Source organism: Herpailurus yagouaroundi, unplaced genomic scaffold (assembly GCF_014898765.1).
Source record: "Herpailurus yagouaroundi ecotype Mexico unplaced genomic scaffold, PumYag 182, whole genome shotgun sequence".
NCBI classification, from domain to species: domain Eukaryota; kingdom Metazoa; phylum Chordata; class Mammalia; order Carnivora; family Felidae; genus Herpailurus; species Herpailurus yagouaroundi.
Genome location: NW_024412413.1, coordinates 47,423,908 through 47,441,286, shown reverse-complemented (window position 1 = coordinate 47,441,286; position 17,379 = coordinate 47,423,908). Strand labels below are relative to the sequence as shown.

Here is a 17,379-nt window from a genome sequence, read left to right as displayed (position 1 = left end):
ATAAGTGATAGCTTGATGTTACCATATTTTGAAAAGTATTGATAGGTCTTGTATGCAGTTCTTTCTCTTTTTGCAAATCATATTTCCAGGGAATTGAAGAATTGTAAGAATTGAAAGAATTGATGATTTAAATCAGAAGTATTTCTTACCCCTAAAAATTCTGTGACTCTGAGTTCTAGGATCCAACCCCTTATTTATTTAAAGTATTTGTTGTATGTCAATAATGTTACATACAAATTTTTGATACTGTGTATATTCTCCCCTTTTAATTAATCTTGACAGCAGGCTATGTGGTCTGTCCTATGTAATTTAACTAGAATTATTTAGTATCTCACTAATTTAAAAATAGTGGTCATTCAGATAGTATATATAATCTTAATGAGTAGAATTTTTTAAATAATTTCATCCACTGAATCTTTAGGTGATAGAGGCTGCTCCATTATTAACACCTTTCTCAAACTAAAGATTTAAAAATTGAAGGGGTGCCTCGGTGGCTCAGTCGGTTGGGCATCCAACTTTGGCTCAGGTCATGATCTCTTGTTTCGTGAGTTCGAGCCCCACATTGGGCTCTGTGCTGACAGCTCAGAGCCTGGAGCCTGCCTCAGATTCTGTGTCTCCCTCTCTCTGCCCCTCACCCACTTGTGCTCTGTCTCTCTCAAAAATGAATAAACATTAAAAAAAAATTTTTTTTAATTGAAGGATTCTTTCAGCCTGACTTCACCTTGTGGGTCCAACACTGAATAGGATTCTAATGCTTAGAATTTATTATACCATAGCCTGATATAACATGTGATTTTTTTTTTTCATTAACTTCACTGGTACACATTAGTATTAGTATATCATCTTTATATTTTAATCGGAAATACATACTTTTCCTTCAAAGTAGTAAAGATTATTTCTAATATGTGTACTTAAGATAGTTGGCAACTTCCTAAATTTAAGCAGAGGATTTATCTTAGTTAAGACAAGCTGACATTTTTGAGAATTTGAGAAAACATTCCTGCAGTGTATGTTTCTCTATGTAATTCGATCAGTGATGACATTAATGCGTTTGTAATAATTTCATTTGATGGTCTGAATCCAGTGCATATATTTCCATTCTACCTTACAATAACCTTTTGAGAATATGTAGCCTGATTTTATTAATAGAAAAACTCAGATTTAACTAAGTTGTTTTAAAGTATCTAGATAAGTCTGTCTAGCTTTTTAAATCATTAAACTAATTTAAACATCTTTTCGTTTAAGGTAAATACATAGTTCTAATAATACATAATCTTTGAACATGTCAAAAATTAAGTGTTTATTCCTAAAACAAATGAAAAAAAAAACTTGTGTTTTCATATCAGCCATTCATTACACACCTGCCAGGGGCATTCTAGGCGGTAGGTGGTGGTGTGCACAACAGCCCTGTCCCTGCTGGTTAGACACCCACGTGGGTATGTGTTGTGTGTGTACATGGAGCAACAGTATGAAAGAGATGTTACCAACAATTAAAGTTGGGGAACAAAGAGACACCAGTATATATTGTAAGACTTCTGTATTTTCGGAAGAATAAAAATACATAGAAGACCAAAACAAAGATTAAAAAAAAAAAGGCAAAATTTGACCTGTTTAATTTCTGAATCTCTGCTATATGAGTTTTTAAATTCAATTAAAGTGTTTATGCTCCCTGAGTTTAAACTGACCTTTTAATACATAGGGTGGAAAATAGGTGCATTGGTGGAAGTTATAGTTTAAATTCTAATAATACTTTGTAGTTCACCAGTGTACAATGACAAGGACAGGACGACTGAACGAGGTTTAACTTCTGTAACTTTATGATTTGTTACAGTTACAAATAGACTTTTTACCCTGCAACTACGTGTATTTTGGAACTAAATTGCCGATTTTAATTTCTAAAGAATGATACAAGAAGAAGACATTTTCTTCACTAATTTGGTATTCTTCTTAAGCCAGGCAGTAAATTTGTTTTTAAAACATCGGGAGAGGGAGAGAGAGAGGGAGGGAGGGAGAGGTGCTTACACATCAGGGGGCTGTGGTGATTGCAATGGTGGCTCTGAAGTTTGCTAGTTTTAACGATAAGCAGGCAGCCTGTGTGTCTTAGTTACTCTGTCAGGCCCTATTTATAGGTTTACCATAAACCTACGTATTTATTACAGGTCACCTATTATTTATAGGTGAACCATTTTAGTTTAAAGTCATTGCAGGGTCCCTTCTTTATAAACTTCTGTCAGTAGGCTGAATGTTTTCAACATTTCTGCACGGGGGGTGTAATGAAGTAAATCTATTTGGATCTTGGGCTAAAACTATTAAAAATAATGTGTTAACACCAGAAAGTCATGGTCTGGATTCGAATCCTAGATCTGCCACTTCCTATGTGATTTGGTCAGGTTGCTTGTGAGCCTCATTTCTTCAGGGTGCAAAGTGAAGATAATGATATTTATAGAGTTATCAGAAAGATTACAGTAAACTTAGCTGTGTCTCTGGTTTGGGCACATACTAAGCTTTCAATTGTTAATTTAATATTCTTAAATTGTAAATACATGGTTTGGTATCTTAGAGTTTAATCATTATGGTCTAGGTTTTCATTTTAATTTAATAATGGAAACATCCATTTTAGAATCCATTTGAAACAAGATAGGTATGGTAAAATATGTTAACCCATAGTGCTAACTTTACTCGCTGGCTTTCTTTAATACATAAGATATATTAAGGTTCATAATTTTTAAAATGGGATTGATTTAGTTTGTGCTATAATTGAACTCAAATTATAGAATTAGTACTTTTAGAACCTCTTGCTTTTTGGATTTGCAAAGGTATGTTTTGTTTTTTTTAATATACACAATTATTTTCTGCATCTCTCTTAGGAAGTGTCATGGAATTACTTCATCATTCTTAAATTTTAAAATTCATGAAGTTAATGTATTTTGAAAGTTTAATTAAAATGAGCTATATAGTTTGTCTTGAGATGTGCCTACATCAAAATCGTGGTATAGTTTTCAATGGCACCTACATCTTATCAGTGCTTTGGGTTTGAAATGGGAAGTCTGGAGATGTGCAAGTTACAAGTTCATTGTTTTCCTCAGATTTTAATGAGGTTAGAATAACTCTATGTTTGTTTTTTTTTTTCCTAAAGTATAATAATTACAAATTGGAAAATCATTTCTTTTCTCAAGGAAAAACAAATTTTTCAGTTTTATACTTCATTGAAGGTTGGCTTTATTTTAAATATCCAGTAATTTTCAGTGCTTTTTATTGGCCACACAGTAATTGCTGCTCAAGCTTTTATTTTTCAACAAAAAAATGCTTGGAGTTTCAGTGGTTATAAAATAGATGTTCATGAGTAGTATTTCACACAGAAAGGCTGTATTTTTGTACTTATCAGATAGAAACTACAGCACATTACTTTTTCTTCAAGCTCTATTTTACTCAGTAGGAAAAAGAGTTGGCACATCTGTGTCTGTGTTCATTCTCATACATGTAGGTATTTTATCTAGTAAAATATATTTTGACAAAAATCTGAGATCAGAGGGAGAGGAAATCATCTAAATTCTTGAATTTGGTTTTATAGGAGTTTCATCTGGAATACGACAAATTAGAAGAGCGGCCTCACCTGCCATCCACCTTCAACTACAACCCTGCTCAGCAAGCCTTCTAAACAAAGACTTCCCTTTTCTTGGGGTATGGCTGTCTCAGCACAATACTCAACATAACTGCAGAACTGATGTGGCTCAGGCACCCTGGTTTTAATTCCTTGAGGATCTGGCAATTGGCTTATGCAAAGGGTCACCATTTGAGGTCCTGCCTTACTAATTATGTGCTGCCCAACAACTAAATTTATACTTTGTTTTTCTCTAGTTCGAGCAGGGTCTGAATTTTTTTCATTTATTTTCTTTTTTGCCAGCAGACAGACTTGAGTCTATAAAGACAAGCAAGTACACTGACAGAAGTTTACCATTTAGTTTCTAAAATGTAAAAAAAAAAAAAAACCACAAAAGACTCCACAAAATTAGACCACAAAATTTGCATTGTTCATTGTAGCACTATTGGTAATAAAATAACAAATGTTTGTGCATTTTTATGTGAAGATCCTTCTCGTATTTCATTTGGAAAGATGAGCAAGGTCTGCTTCCTTCATTTTACTTCCCCTTCTGTTTTTGAAAGGCAGTTTCGCCAAGCTTAACGCAAGAATATCTGACTGTTTAGAAGAAAGATATTGCCACAATCTCTGGATGGTTTCCAGGGTTGTGTTATTACTGAGCTTCATCTTTCCAGAATGAGCAAAACACTGTCCAGTCTTTGTTACGATTTTGTAATAAATGTGTACATTTTTTTTAAATTTTTGGACATCACATGAATAAAGGTATGTATGTACGAATGTGTATATATTATATATATGACATCTATTTTGGAAAATGTTTGCCCTGCTGTACCTCATTTTTAGGAGGTGTGCATGGATGCAATATATGAAAATGGGACATTCTGGAACTGCTGGTCAGGGGACTTTGTCGCCCTGTGCACTAAAGGGCCAGATTTTCAGCAGCCAAGGACATCCATACCCAAGTGAATGTGATGGGACTTAACGAAGTGAACTGAGACAATTCACTCTGGCTGTTTGAACAGCAGCGTTTCATAGGAAGAGAAAAAAAGATCAATCTTGTATTTTCTGACCACATAAAGGCTTCTTCTCTTTGTAATAAAGTAGAAAAGCTCTCCTCACTGCAGTGTTGACTTTGATTTGAAATTGTGAAATTATTTCTTCAACATGAAAAATAGACCCCCTGCCCCCAAAACCCTCAAGTTTTACAAATATCTAACTGAATGGCGTGACTAAACAATTTAAAATGTAGTCTTTTTTTTTCAGCTTTTGACAAGTAATTTGATGGCACCATATACCATTTTACTTGTAGCTTAAAAATGCAGATGTATTTGTAGTTATTAACCAAGTTCAAAACAGAAACTATTTTTTAAAAGAGTTAACGGCTGCATTAGAGATAGTTTCCTGAACACTTGTGGGACCAGGCAAAATACTTTTGGGAGAAATTTAGGAGAAATGTCTTGATAGACCTTTGAGATTTACCTTTAAGAAGTAATATGCAAATTAAGGTAAGCCAAAAGGGAGTGAGGTAGACTTTACCTTCAGTTTGGATATTTCACATTTACAAATTGATGGATTCTTTTCCATCTAAAGACAAATACTGTTTTTAAAAATGTCTGAAGACTGCAGCTACAGACACTAGAGATAGTAAAAAAGGCAGTGAATTTTGATTCTCTAAATTTTCATTTTTAACCTATTTTTCTATGAAGAGTGAAAGTTTATTGTCATTTACCAAATCATGTTTGAAAATGAAACATTTATGACATTGCTGTGTTTGTGTATCAGGAATATAAAATGACTTAAGATTTACCTTTTTCTATGTATTTTGAGATATGGAGAAACTGACGTAAAAATACCAGGATTTTTTAATCTTTCAGATTTAAACCAAAGCATCTCCTCTGTAGGAAAGACGGCACTTACATCACTGTAGTTTTAACTGTTGTGCACAAAACCTTCTCAAATCATATTTGACATAAACAGGAGTCAAATCCTAGAAATTGATTTCTTATTTCACAAAGGCATTACATTTTTTCATAATAATTGACTTTGTAAAATGTAACTTTTCCTACATAACCATGAGAAACAGGTTAAAAACAAAGGGTGGGGGGGAGTGGAGGGTAGGGGATCTTTATTTCTGTGAGTATAAACATAACTGTAGCGTGTCCCTGTGATCATGATTGGGACTTTTGTGAATGCCTCAGAAAAGCAAAACAGCTCCTATCAAGTGGTTTGTTGTCTTGGCCGTATAGAAAGTTTAACATGCACACTTTGCCAGTTTTCTAAGCTCTTTTTACCCTAAATCATCAAAATAAGAAAACTCTTGCATGTAAACCAACTTTTTATAACTTGTTAATATCTGAAATTACCGTGCTCTTGACTTCAAATCCAAGTTTTAAAAATCTATTTGAAATCTTTAAAGTACTATATTAAACTCTTTAACATAACACACTGTTACATTCTTTGGTTTTATAACTTGTGGGTTATACATGTACAGAAGTTGGCCTGAACTAATATTTCACATTTTCTTTCATAGGTTTAATTCTGTTAAATTTTCCCTATATAACTAGTGACATAGATGTGTACATTGTTAAATCATTTTTGTAATTATACTATAATTGGCTCTGGGAGAAAAAAAGCTATTTAGTTGCAAAAGAAAATTCTTTCACCTATTTAGTTTCATATATCTATTCTATGCTTCTTGTGGTCCTACTATAATTTATATGATAAAACTCCATTTTCAGGGATTTTTTTCACTGCAGAAAGTTTTCCTTAGATATAAAAAATTTTAAGAACTGAAAGTATATTTGAATTCTTACAGTATAAGATTAAGCCAACCACTTACTTGTCTTTTCCGTTTTGCCACTGAACTTGGGACACCACAGGTGCTTGATAAATACATGTTGGTTGAATGGTATAAATTGATATTTCAGTTTGAAAATAAAATGTACAAATTAAAGCATTGGGCTTTGAAATAATTTACTATCTTTTTGCTGTAATTTCATTTTCAAAAGAATTCTTTCTAAAGCATTTTCAATTAACTTCCAAAACTTTCAAATTTTTCCCTCTCCACTCTTTCTAATTGACCCTTCCTCTCAATCCTTCATTCAGAAACAGATCTTGCATCCTGTTACACCTCGTGCTTGTAAAATATGTGGCATCTGAGCATGCCTGCAAAGAAGGGCACATTTATTTAACTTAGATTGGCTTACTAGCATCAATTTTGCAGAAAGTTGCTAAAAACCTAAATGTGCACATACATACATAAAAGGTATGTTCATATTTAATGTTCTCTTAACTAAGTTTGTGTAGTTAAAAAAGAAGACCTAGAAATACTGCCTAATTGGTTCCATTAAGACAGTCTGTGGATAAAAAGCCAGACTTCTCTCAATGCCTTTTTAAAAGCTAGGTCCTAATAGCATGTGAAAAGGCTGTTTCCTTGTCACTAGTATTGCCAGTGAATTGGATCACATTATGAATACATGACAGATCTAGGAGATGAAGCAAATAAACACAATGCAAGTCAAAATTGGGATCTAAATCTAACCCAGTAATTTTGTGTGTTAAATTGCGTAAAATAGGATACATTGAGTCAAGATAATTGCTTTTGCACTTTGGTTGCTAAAAAAAGTAAAGGATGGTGGAATGCAACATATCTTATATGTATGTAGATCAATGTAAATTGTAACTGGTTCCAAAAATACTGATGTAATTTTCAGCTACTTTAAGAATAGTGCTCATAGGGCGCCTGGGTGGCTCCATCCCTTAAGCATCCAGCTTCAACTCAGGTCATGGTCCCGGAGTTCGAGTTTGAGCCCCGTGTCGGGCTCTGGGCTGATAGCTCAGAGCGTGGAGCCTGCTTTGGATTCTGTGTCACCCTCTCTCTCTGCTTCTCCCTCCCTCCCTCCCTCCCTCCCTGTCTCTCTCTCTCTCTTTCTCTCTCTCTCTCTCTCTCTCAAAAATAAAACATTAAAAATTTTTTTTAAAGTGTAGTGCTCAGAACAAGGTAGGAAGTCTGCTGTATTTTAAGAGCTGCTATTAGTGAGGAAGGCAGGAGAATAGAATGTGGCATGCCGTCTAGCCGCCAAGCAATATACTACATGTTTGATATGCATTATTGTATCTGGTCTTTAGCATAGCGTCATGAAGTACTTCATTTTACATTAAATTTAAAATGTACCAAAAAAAAAAAAAACCCAAAAACCAAAACCATGAAGTAAGAATGTTTACATTAGAGAATAAACTCTAGAAACATGGTATCTGTCTTCAGGTTTCAAATTCAAGAGTTGTAAGTAAAGATCCTGTGTGACTGAAGAACAGAACTCAGACTGATGAGAGAAAAAGATTTTGGTATAGTATTAGAAGTGAGGTAATTAAGATTTGGGAATGAGGTGCTTTGTAAGGCATTAGATTCAACCTCAGAACATAACCAAGAAGAGACTCTGGACAGTGTTCTGTGCATAAGGTAAGGAGTTGGACCAGATAACCATGAATGTTCCGTTTACTGAAAAAGTGTTGAAGTGGGATAATTACTGTATTTTATCAAAACTAATTGCCAACCATTGTAAAGTACACCATTCTGCGTACTACTAAGGAAGAAAGAAGGAGCTCAATTAAACTATGATAAACCATGCATTACATAAATGGCATACCAATTTCAAGGATGTCATACATGGGAAGAATGTGCATCTTAGAAGTGATGAGATGTGGACCTCAAAGAAGAGATAATTACTGGACAACTTAAGGGAAGACATGACAGCTGCTTCAAATGTAGGAGGGACCTGAGAGGGCAAGTCTCAACCCAGCAGGTGGAAGTTGGATGAGTCACATTTGGGTTCTGTATAACAAGGTGCTGGCCCACAATACTGTTACATGAAGGACTCCATCGACAAAAATGTCCAAACAAACTGGATGACTGTCAATTGCTATTGAGAGGACTGCCTTTTTGAGTAAAAATTTGGATTTGACAATTTCTAGGCCTCTTTCAGCTCTTTAGAAGATGCTGATAGCGTGTTTTGACCTGAATTTGAGGAATATGATGTATTCAAGGGCTGGAAAGTTAAATACTTAGTATTTAAGTGCTAAATACTTAAAGCATTGACCTAGTCCAAATGTGCTCTTTTGTGAGTCCTAGAGAAGGTTTACTTACATTACTGCTATATCTTTGGAAAGATTTAAATGATAATAATAAAAAAAAGAATTACAGAGTGCAACTTTATTCAACTTTTTTTGTTTTTACTTTAGGAATAAGGCTATGTATAAAACAGTCGTAAAAGCACACAAATAGTAAATCATATGCAGTGTATGTTCACCAGATTTACTTATATATTCTAGTGCTACATTAAAGGAGGGAAGAGACCATTTTTTTGATAAGTTTTGAGGTAAATATTTAGTCTGAAATTGTACATTGCATTAGTGTTCAATCTCCTATTTTCTGCTACAGTAGTGATCACAAAACGTAAGCAGTAATCCTGTTTCTTATGTAAAGAGAAAACCGATCATTAAATTTGATGTGTAAAAAAATCTCAGTTTGGATGGAGTTAGCTCCAGGAGCTCAGCAGAGGCAAAGTTATCCTCTACGTAATTTTCAAACTTTATGTGCACCTGAGGAGCATGTTCAAAATATTAGTTATAGGCCTCCTACTTCATTCATTCATTCATTCATTCATTCAGAGCAGGGGAGGGGCAGAGGGAGAGGATATCAAGCAGGCTCCACACTCATGGAGCCTACACATGACCTGAGCTGAAATCAAGAGTTGGACATTTAACTGACTGAGGAAACCACCCCAGTGCTCCTAGGTCTCCTATTTAGATACTCTGACTCAGATATCTAGGGAGAGGCCAGAAATACATACTGTAGTAAATACAAGTCATTTCCGAAGCTAATGAACTAGAATTTACACTTCAGCTATACTTTGCCTATTGTGCAGGTACTAACTAGAATAAAATCTAAAATCTTAGGGGCGCCTGGGTGGCGCAGTCGGTTAAGCGTCCGACTTCAGCCAGGTCACGATCTCGCGGTCCGTGAGTTCGAGCCCCGCGTCGGGCTCTGGGCTGATGGCTCAGAGCCTGGAGCCTGTTTCTGATTCTGTGTCTCCCTCTCTCTCTGCCCCTCCCCCGTTCATGCTCTGTCTCTCTCTGTCCCAAAAATAAATAAACGTTGAAAAAAAAATTTAAAAAAAATCTAAAATCTTAAAGTTTAGGTGAAATCCAACTAAGTTAATAACTGGGATAATGTATTCCTCTGTTGTGGGGCCATTCATTTTTTTCTGTATCATTCAAGTTCTAGTGCAGAAACCACATTATTACAGTAGTAATAGAGCAGAATACAAGGAAAACTAAGTCTGTTCCTGAGTATAAAACAGTAAGGATTGTTTTTTTTTGTTTTGTTTTGTTTTGTTTTGTTTTAAAAACCGTTACTATTTTCTGGGGACATTTTTGCTAGATGTTGGGTTTCAGCTTCAGTTTGTATGCATAAAAACTGCTAAGGGCAACTATGCATTATCAGTTCTGTGTCCATCAACTGAAAGTTTTTTCTTTAGTCCAGTCATCCTGTTGTATATATACTATGACCTAACAAGAATTTAATGATGTATTTCTTTATCGTAAGAATTCAGTTTAAAAAGCTAATCATTTCCAGATGTTTGCCATACAGCTTTCCTCCAGTCACTTAAATGACTTCATGAAACTCATAAAATTCACAATGGTAAGTCTTCTTCATTGTAATAAATTTCCTGTCTCTGTTGGAAACTCACACTGCATAGTCTCATAGTTTATGCTCACCATTTGACACATGCCAAAATAGTTTAGCTACTATTTATCTTTTTAAAAAACATTTTATTTTTGGTAATCTTTCACCCAATGTGGGGTTTAAACGCATGACCCCAAGATCAAGAGTCACATGCTGTACCAACTGAGCCAGCCAAGCACCTCTAAGACTACTTCTATATATCAAAACTCATTTTTCATTCATGGTGTGATTTATCTTAGTTTTTATTTCCAAGGCCTGATAGGCCTCTACCACACTTACAAATGTGTTTTGACATTTTGTTAAGAGAAGGTGAAATAAAACTGGGCCTACTTAGGCCAAAAAGTGGTAGGTAGTTCCTTCACACAATAGAGAAAAGTAGGTAAGAAAAACAATTTTTCACTGAATCAGTCTCTAATTTTCATAAGCATATCCTGAAAAGTAATAGTCTAGTAATTTGTATTTGCCTAAGTAACATTTTAACCACATAATTTATAAAACTTTGAACAGGTGATTTTTTTTTTTTCCACCAAGCCAATCAATTCTTTAGTATATACCAAAGGTAATTGTTGTAACACATGAGGTTCCTCTAAACATTTTGGAAGAAAGCTACCAAGTTTCAAGGGTGGTATGATGTCAACAAATGGCTGATTTTGCTTGATTCTTCTTAGGATCATCTCTATGGATACTCATTTATAATGAAAATACATTTTAAAGAGTAAACATTGATTATTCTTCAAAAATATACAGCTCAATGAGAAGTTACATGTGGGAATGCCATGAATAGTTTCATCTTTTGTATAAAAATAAAGATTTGGGGCAGCCAGAATGTTTGGAAGCTACCTTTAAATCTGTTACATACTGAACATCTATTTTAAGATGTAGTTTTAATTATCATATGTAGCAGTTGCATGAAAACTGGGCTGTCTTTTTTTTTTTTAAGATTCTATTTTTAAGTAATCTCTACACCGGGTGTGGGGCTCGAACTCACAACCCCAAGGTCAAGAGTCACGTGCTATACAGACTGAGCCAGCCAGGTACCCCAAAACTGGGCTATTTTAGAAGAAAATGTGAGCTATTAAATATCTCCCTCTTAAGAGTGTCAGACATGTTTTGATGTTTTATTTTAAATGTTTTAAGTAACTTACTGTCTTCAAATGGTTAATATTCTTTAAATATAAAACCAGTCGAATGAGAATATGCCTATTTTTGTTTACTAATTTATTTATTTTGAGAAAGCAGGGGAGGGGCAGAGAGGGAGAGAGAGAGAATCCCAAGCAGAGCGGGAGCTGTCCGTGCAGAGCCCGATGATGGGGCTGGATCCCATGAACCATGAGATCATGATCTGAGCCTAAATTGAGTCCATTGCTTAACCAACTGAGCCACCCAGGTGCCCCAAAATATACCTGTTTTTAAAATGCAGATCACATGTCACTCTTCTGCTCAAAAAAGTGTTATTTCCTGGGGTGCCTGGGTGGCTTAGACTGTTGAGCATCCCACTCTTGATTTCAGGTCAGGTCATGATCTCTAGGTGGTGAGATCAAGCACCCCCACTGGGCTCTGTGTTTAGTGTGGAGACTGCTTAACATTCCCTCTCTCCCTTTGCCCCTCCCCAGCTTTCATGCACTCTCTCTCTTAAAAAAAGTTATTTCCAGATTTCCTTTTTAAATGGAAAAAGGAATGGAAAAATCATATAAAATTTATATAATTGTATATAATTTTATATATATTTTGTATAATTTATATAATATTTTTCATTTTACTCTAAATGATTTAATATTTGAATATTAGTTGACTTGCACATCACTATTGGGAATCCAGACTCTGTCTAATTAAGATGAACCAAAATCATTTTCCCAGCTTCTCTCTGCATTTGCAATGATGTTGTTAATTAACGAACAACAAAATCTATCATCCTAGAAGTGTTTGTAGGTTGGATAGCATGGAAAAGAAAGATGTAGACTTTTGTTTTAGAGAATGTTAAAACTAGGTATCCTTTCCAACTTTGAATTTTTTTTTTCCTTTCTTTAGCATTTGAGGGTAAGGACACAGTCCTAGTCTTCTAAACCACTAACCAAAGGAAATACTGAAGAAACTGAAGATTAGCAAAGAAGAAAAGGCCTAGAAGGAAAGAGGATAGTTGTCTTCCCACATCTGAAGTGAGATCATTTGGGGTTTTTTGTTTTGGTTTTAAAGTAAACTCTATGCCCAATAGTGGGGCCTGAACTCAGGATCCTGATCCTGAGATCGGAAGTAGCATGCTCTACCAACTGAGCCAGCCAGGTGCCTCTGAATGAAATTTTCATAAAGCAGATTATCTTTATCTTACTTACATAACACCCGAGGGCAAATAAAAAACCTTTACATGGATATTATGGCAAGGCAGATTTTAATTTGCAAGAAAGTGCTACTTCATATATATTTTTAATGGTCCAAAGATCAAATGGGCAGCATTAGGAGTTCATGAATGTTTCATCACTGGAAATGTCCAAGCAAAGGCAAGAAAGCTATTGGAAATATTAGATGATTTCCTGCAGTAAGAGGAGGGCAGGCTCTTCTACCCTAGAACTAGTGTTTTATTAACATCCAGTTGTTCCTTGTGTTTTACTTCTACTTTGAATCTAGCTTCAATTACTAACAAGCTTATCTGAAACCTAAATATTACACTTAATCTTCCTCTTCCACATAAAGCCGTACTACTTATATTTGCTATGCATCTAAAAAAGAGCTATTTTCAACACAAGTGATTCAGAGCGAGATTAAATTGGAGGAGCTGGTTAAATCACTAGATCCTCCATCCGCTACCCACGTCTCCCTTCATAGGTTTCACAGGAGGGATTTGATCAAGTCTAACTCTACTCAAATGTAAGTATGCACATTTTAAATCCATTGGTATTACCTACATTTTTTACTAAATACAGAAATTTCTTAGATGTTTCAGAGTATAGCAGAAAATGGGCCTTGTAATCTGGCACTGTCAGTATATGTGTAGCTTTACTGGATCCCTCGTTCCCTCTTCATCTCATGGGAAGATTAAATTAGGGCATTTGTTTATATTAGGTACTCAGTAGATGTAGGCCCATTTTTCCAAAGACAAATGCTGTCTCTGTTAGCCACTGTGCTAGGAGATGCTCTCCATGTTTTGGAATTATTAAAAGACCTTTTGACTTGACTATGTACTGTTAGATAGCAATAGCCAAGTTTCTGAAGAACAAGGCAAGAACAAAGTCAATTTGGAATAAAAATCAAAATCAAGAATCTTCTAGTCCAACCCTTTCACAAGAGGAGGAGGAAACAATCTAAGGACATGAATTATTTATGTCAAATTATTTACTATTAAATGTTGGGACCAAAACCGCTTAGCTTCTTGCTTTCTAGTTCCAAAGCTTCTTTCCTTTTTACTACATATGTGTATATATTATCTCCCATAGAAGTTCACTCCCATTAACATGAAAGATAACAGATGATAAGAATTTAGGAAATCTAGCTACACTTCTGTGTTACGAATGTACTAATATGAAGTGATTGTGCTTTTTGCTTCCCTTTCTCAATGGCAAACATAAAGGCTATACGCAAACAAATCTGAACTTAAAAAATACTTTAATAATCATTCTCTGCTACTTCAAACAAAATACAGTCTTTGGGAGCATCCTTTCCTGCTTAATGTTGAATTAGGTGATACTTAAGATCCCTTCCTGTTTTAATATGATTATAAATATAGAAAATAGTAAGTAGTGTTCTCAAAAATTATATGTTCAATATAGTAGGTAAAACTTATGGACAGGAAAAAACAAAAATTAGAAAAATAGTGGCTTCCCAGGAAATTTTGAATTCAAAATTCTGAGACTAATATTTAACATTCACCATGAAGCATGGCAAGAAAGTTAGTTTCTTGATATCGGCAAGCTGGAAATGACTTACTTAGTTCAACTGTAAGTCATTTAAGTCAAGACTAAATAAAGCAGAAACAGTTTTCTACAACAAAATTGTCAATTGCATAAACTGAATGAAAAGATAAAATTTTCTATATAGTGTTCTTTGTTGGATCATTCATGCTTTCATTTGTTTCTTACCTAATTATTCTAGTTGCAAACATCTAAAACCCATCCAAAAAGTGAATTTTAATGAAAAAAGGTGATGATACAATATTAATTTTCTGTTCTATGTACTTTAGTTATTTAAGAAATGTATAGTAGCAGTTTGTTGTTGAAAAACTTCACAATGTGCCAATTTTTAAAACAGTGTATAAACATTTTCCCAATATGCTCTAAATTCCTCTCTACTCTAGGATACCAAAGCTCTCCTTATGATAATTCTTTTTGAAATCTTTTAATAAAGGTATGTATACATGTGGAATTGTATATTGCAACTTTAACATTAGTCACAGGACTTCTGTGAATACTGAAGAGAACAAATTATGAATAACAATGGTTTTAATGTTCTTGCTTAGATAGGTTTTATTTTTCTTTTGAAAAGAACATCAAGGCTTGACCATGATTCTCCTGAAAACATTGCTGCAGACAATGATGTACAGCAAATAAGTTGGTCTGGTTCTGTGTATCACATTTGTAGTCTTTTAATTGGTGGCGAACCAGGCAAAGAACTAGCTTTTATTAAAATCTGTGCTGCCTCTGCCCTCCACAGAAACAAGATGCCAAGTCACTTCAGAGCTTAGCATCTTTTTCCCAAGGGTTGTTAACCACTACTCTAACTTAGAGAGTCGATGGTGACTCATTTTCTGAAACTGAGGGCCTGCCTTACTGAATGTTAGAAATGAGATGCGGCAGCTCCAAGTCAACTGAATGAAACTAATAACAAACACAGTGTTCCATTAAGGATAAAACAGAAATTTATTTAATGTGGGAAGTCTTTTGATATGTTTGACTTTCAGTAAGAAAGACATGAAGATAATGAAAGGGTTCAGAAGAACAGCAAAGCTGACTTAAAAATAGGAAATAAGGGAGAAAAGTAAATGTTTAAAGAACAGAAGGCTAGATGGCAACAGTTTCTGCAAACATTTTAATTATAAGGAAGGAGAATGACTTAATGCAGAACTTGGGAGGAAAGTGGGTTTAAAAGCCCTTAAGAATTTAGGTTAAATTAAGGCAGAATTTTCTGATACATGAAAACCATCTTACTTCAGTTTTGGGGCAGAGGGTTCACTTACAGAACTCTTTGAGCTCTGGAATCATTGAAAAATTAATCATACTTACTAAATTATCTTTGGGCATCCCCATCCCTGTGTTTTAAGGCCACTAATAAGACCACTGATAAGAGTTAATTCTGCTTCAAGGTTAAGTTGCTCAGCATACCAAGGTAGGATAATTGGCTGTTGTTATCTCCTCACCGGTGCCTCAGATCTTAGACTGGCTTGAGCGTTCTTGAAAAGGAAGATGTTTATAACCTGCAGTAGGAAAAAGATTGAGGCCAAAGATCTGTGATCTCAGGTTAAGTTGCTTCAATGATTAAACTCATTTTCCTTTTCGGATAATGTAATCACCAACAATTGTCTTCATGCCAACAGAAAGGGCAGAAAATCACATACTTCTTAGGTAAGAAAGAAGGAAATCTATTCTCTCAAAACTTGAAAGGTATTAAGTACAAGGTGTCTTCCTGATTTGGAAATCTTCCAAACCCTGTATCGTCTTAATTTTTTCAGAAAAACACTTAGGGTCTTCCTGTAATTTAAACTTGTTTTTCTCCTTGCTTGGAAATACTGTTACCTACCACATAAAGGAATGAGTACTTCAAAGTAACATATCAGAACTGCAGTTGAAAGATACTTAATACCAGTTACGTAGCTAACATTTGAAATCCAAGAAAGAGAAGTCAAGAATTCCATGATTTGGTGTTTCCACATTCATCAGAAACATAACTGAATTTAATTAAGAGTATACCCATTTGGGACTTGCAAATCAAGAGAAAGATATGTTTACATGCTTTGCAAGGAAGTGAACATTTTGATTCTTCAAAATGTAGGTCGAGATAGTTCTCAAGTTTGATATGATAGAAGCGTGGCTTGGAAAAAGATAATCTTTAAAAAAAAAAAAAAAGGTCATGAAAAGAATAGAAGCCGAAAGTATGCACAGAAGAGAAGGGGGTAGAAGGAGCAACTGCAAGAATGAAGACAGCAGAATGCAGCTCTAGAAACGGTACCTGTCCCAAAGCGGGTCTGCACGCCGCTGTCGCCTCATACACTGCTCCTGGGTAGTTAGTTCCTCTACAAATTCCGGGGTGGGCCAAGGGTGGCAAGGTTCCTAAGGAAGGAAACAACAGAAAGGATTCTGTTCTCGGGAGTCCGGGAGCGAGGGGACCGTCCTGATGGGGAAAGTGGTGTCTCCATCCAGGGCTGCAAGGCTGTTTCCTTCGGTCCCTACTCAGCCCCAGCCTCGGGGCAAATCGAGTTGGGGTTCACCTGGCTGCCGGAGACCTAAGTTTCCGCTAGGTCCAGCCAGCACCCCGGCATTGAGTTTCCTCGGTCTCGCCAGTCGCAGGCTGCTGTCCCACGCGCGATGCCTCCACAGCAAACCCCTGAATTTGCCCGTTCCACTCCTATCCTGGCGCCCTCGGGGCGTGCTGGGGGCCGGGGCGGGGGGTGCGCGGGCCCGCGCCGAGGCGGTTGGGAGAGCTAGGACTCTTCGGCCGCACAGTTTCAGCGCTCGCTGGGCGTGGAAGGGCAGGGCGTCCCCCGCCCCGCCGACTGCGGGTCCGCGCGCCCGCCCCGGCCCGGGAACGTGTGGCCCGGTCTCCCCGGGGCGCACCCAGCGCACGCCCCTCGCCCGGGGACCTCCTCCCCACCAGCCTGGCCGGGCTGCGCGTTTCCCCGGAGCGCCGGCCGCCTGGCCGCTGGCTCGCTCTCCCTGCTGGCTGGCCAATCCCCGTTCGGAGTTCAAGATTCCCGCCGCTCCACTCGCACTACGCCCTCGCTCCCTGTTTTCCGTTTCTGTTTTTAACTTTCACTCGGGTGAAGCTCGATCGATCCTCAGCATTCATCTCAGAAGTCCCTCCAAGGGGGATTTAAAGAGGATCTCAAGCG

At 36.3% G+C, this 17,379-nt stretch overlaps 1 protein-coding gene across 4 annotated transcripts in view; it reads left to right on the top strand.

The window, feature by feature from the left end:
* The window catches only part of CNOT2 (CCR4-NOT transcription complex subunit 2), a 132,111-nt gene extending 127,391 nt beyond the window's left edge, over positions 1-4,720 (top strand). For 3 of the 4 annotated variants that reach the window (XM_040491436.1, XM_040491437.1, XM_040491435.1), the window contains one exon: positions 3,572-4,719. In XM_040491436.1, coding sequence (XP_040347370.1) covers positions 3,572-3,658 — 87 coding nt within the window. In that variant the 3' untranslated portion in view covers positions 3,659-4,719. Of the gene's footprint in view, positions 1-3,571 lie in introns of all 4 variants that reach the window. The other variant, XM_040491438.1, reaches the window with a different exon arrangement.
* The last annotated feature ends 12,659 nt before the right edge of the window (positions 4,721-17,379 follow it).